Genomic DNA, 3,036 nt, shown 5'->3' with positions numbered 1-3,036 from the left:
AAAGGTCTGTGGCTCAGAGATTTTGGTGGCCTCTTCAGTAGAAATCTACATATTGATATATAATTTTTTCCATTAAATATCTATTGTTTGAAACTACTGTAAATAGTTATGTAATATTTGTAACACACAATAAGTGTAAAATTGTGTACCTATCTATTTTGCATTATATTGTATATCTATCTATTTTATCTACAGAATATCATACATATGTTGCATGGTATATTTTTTATCTGTGTCTTTACATTAGGACACTTATTTCCTTTTCAGAATTGTTAACTTTGTCTCCTTATTTCTCCTGATATTTTCAAATATATAGAAACTTGTGTAAACTTCTAACACTAAATTTGRAAGTTTTGGGAGACCCTCTGTCAATTCAGTTTGCAGCAATAGGACATTTCAGCACAATCTCATTTCCCTTCCTTGCTTGAGAGAACGTGAATTACGACAGATCAGAATGTTCCCTAATGCCAGGATAGAAAACATTTACTGCAATTTCTTTATCTAAAATCTCCCTTCCAGGCTATTTTATCCTATAAAACGATCCTATCCTATAAAGCTAATCCTAATATTAGTTTAAATTCTTCCAATGAAGGTATCATATGTTTGCTTTTTCAAATTTTCTATTCATGTGGGAACTGATTTGATGATGCATTTCCATTCTAGAATTGCTGCCTGTAAACCAAGACTGAAGGGTTTGAGCAAGTTGATTTCAGTTGTTATTTCTTGATAAATTTTAACATTGCAAAATGAACTATTCTTTTGCTAACGTTTGTAATTTTGACTGCAATATCACCTCATTTTGCTTAATGCTGTGCATTTCCTAGATAAAATCATTTCGCTAAAAATAAAGTTATGGAAGTATTCAAGACCAGGTTGGGTGAGACTTTGAACARCCTGCTCCAGTGGAATGTATCCTTGCCCACGGCAGAGATTTGGAAAGAGATGAGCTTCAAGGTTCTTTCCAACCCRAACCATTCCAGAGTSATTCCAYRATTCTGTTCTGKCTCAGGATTATTTRCAAAATGTAAAAGAAATCTGAGCAGCCAAACTCTTAAAGTAACCTAATGATCTCACGTCCTGAAAACATCTTGCCCCACACAACAGTCACGATTTCCTATGGGAAAATTTTACTTTTTTACTGATTATTTTTGAAAGCTTGAAGAYAAAATTAATATAAATGCCATTTTTATTAATGCAGTGTTAGCATAGTTCAGAAGCCTGCAGATCCCAGGGACTGTCTGTCTTACATCTTTCCTGTACTTTTCCCTACAGTGCCAGAGCCAATCCACAGCCATGAAGATCCTTTACCTGCTCTTTTCTCTCCTCTTCTTGGCTCTCCAGGTTTCTCCAGGTAAGATGGGAAAAAGATGTTAAAACGGGACTTTTGTGCACCTGAAGTAAAATTCCCAGCACATTTTAACCACTTCTGTTTAAAAGTGCTACAATCCAGTCAGGAATTAATTAATCAATCAGCCCAGCACTTTGCTGGATCTGCTTTGTAACCTCACTTCCCACAGAGGCTTTCAAAACAGCCAAGATGRGATGTTGCTGCCCCAAAAGGCAGCTCAACAAACAGAAAACCCTTTGACTGCAATTCCCTGCCCTGCAGAGCAAGGGGGAAGGAAATATTTTGCCCTTGTTGCAGGTTTGTCTTTGCCCAGGAGGGAAATGCTTTTCTGCAAACGAGGGAGCTGTTACTTTGGAGGATGCCCCTTCCACCTGGTGAAAGTTGGAAGTTGCTTTGGGTTCCGCTCCTGCTGCAAAGAGTGAGTTTGGCATTCATCTGCAGGATGAGCAGAGAAATATTCGATATTTTGCCTGTATCCTAAATCCCAAGGTGTTACTGAGTGTTTAAATTAGATATAAGGGAAAAAAAAGCTACTATGCCATGAGGACAGTGAAGGTTCTGAGTTGACTCAAGCATTACACGTTGTCCAAGAGGTGTTTGAACAATGCTGTCAGGCACAGGGGTGGGGGGTTTGGGGGTTCTCCTGTGCAGGGCCAGGAGCTGGACTCGATGACCCTTGTGAGTTTTTTCCAACACAAGATATTGTGGGATTCTGTGATTCTTAGAATTCAAGTAAATTTAGCTCCACAGTGCTCTTTCTCCTGATGGAGCACCAAGATCTGCTCCAGTGAGAGCGATAAAATGCCACAGAGATGTCAGCCTTGTGCTGTCTCAGCTCTCTTTTATCTCTTTACAGCTCCAGTGCCAGAGCAAAATATCATGGTTTGGCATTTGTGGAACTGAGCTGCTGTGCTGAGTTGATGACCAGAGGCTCCTGAATGCCACCAAATGAGTGCCAAAAAGGCCACAGTGCTGTAAAATTAAATTATCATACGAATAATCATATCAGCCTTCTATTTTCCCTCAGGAATGAATGTTTTCATCCCAAAATCTAGGAATATCAGTTTAATTCCCTGCTTTTCCWGAAACAGTAGGGAAACAATCTCCTTCCTCACAAGTATAAATGCACAGCGCAATTCAGGGGGAAAATATGCAAAATATGCAGGGACTGAGAATAAATAGGGAGGGAATGTACGCAGAAAGGAAATCTGAATTTATTTTTTTCCTTTGTGCAGGCCATGGAATGTAGGAAATGAAGTTGATGAACCATTCATTGAAGAGCAATGAAAATTTCTTCTAAACCTACAAATTTGCTTGGAATCTCCTTACTCCTAAACCCACTGGATCCTGCTGCAAAGCTGCACACACCTTTCATTCCCAATGCAAAAGGCTTTATGGTGTGGAGTAAATCCAAATGTGTTCTGCATCACTCTCYCTCCTTCTAAATAAATTGTTGTTGCTTAGCATTGGTCACTGAAACATGCACTGAAATTTGGGTCATGATCCCGCCTGGAGTTTGAGACACAAACCCCAAAGGGCAACAATTTACGGTATCAAATGTTCCTAAATTTGACTTTTCCTGAAAAACATACAGAAAAACATTCCAGGGCTACATAGACCTCACCCTGCAGTGCTGAGAGAAAGGCTGGCTTCATGGGAATGTGTTCAGATGCCAAGATCCTTTCTTT

At 39.2% G+C, this 3,036-nt stretch overlaps 1 protein-coding gene across 1 annotated transcript; it reads left to right on the top strand.

The window, feature by feature from the left end:
• The first annotated feature begins 1,293 nt into the window (after positions 1-1,293).
• LOC130586247 (gallinacin-2-like) lies at positions 1,294-2,730 on the top strand. Its single transcript, XM_057386997.1, has 3 exons — positions 1,294-1,351; positions 1,646-1,766; positions 2,584-2,730. Exons 1-3 carry the CDS (start codon positions 1,294-1,296, stop codon positions 2,633-2,635), a joined length of 231 nt encoding a protein of 76 aa, XP_057242980.1. The 3' UTR covers positions 2,636-2,730.
• Positions 2,731-3,036: the final 306 nt, after the last annotated feature.

The sequence above is a fragment of the Malurus melanocephalus genome, unplaced genomic scaffold (genome assembly GCF_030028575.1).
Source record: "Malurus melanocephalus ecotype Western Australia unplaced genomic scaffold, MMel_1.1 scaffold_1107, whole genome shotgun sequence".
Lineage (NCBI taxonomy): Eukaryota > Metazoa > Chordata > Aves > Passeriformes > Maluridae > Malurus > Malurus melanocephalus.
This window is presented reverse-complemented; position numbering and strand designations above follow the sequence as displayed.

Coding starts and splice junctions, on each gene's coding strand:
- LOC130586247 (XM_057386997.1), top strand. CDS start 1,294: ATGAAGATCCTTTACCTGCTCTTTTCTCTCCTCTTCTTGGCTCTCCAG. Junction 1,352..1,645: donor GGCTCTCCAGGTTTCTCCAG/GTAAGATGGGAA, acceptor CCCTTGTTGCAG/GTTTGTCTTTGCCCAGGAGG. Junction 1,767..2,583: donor TTCCGCTCCTGCTGCAAAGA/GTGAGTTTGGCA, acceptor TCCTTTGTGCAG/GCCATGGAATGTAGGAAATG.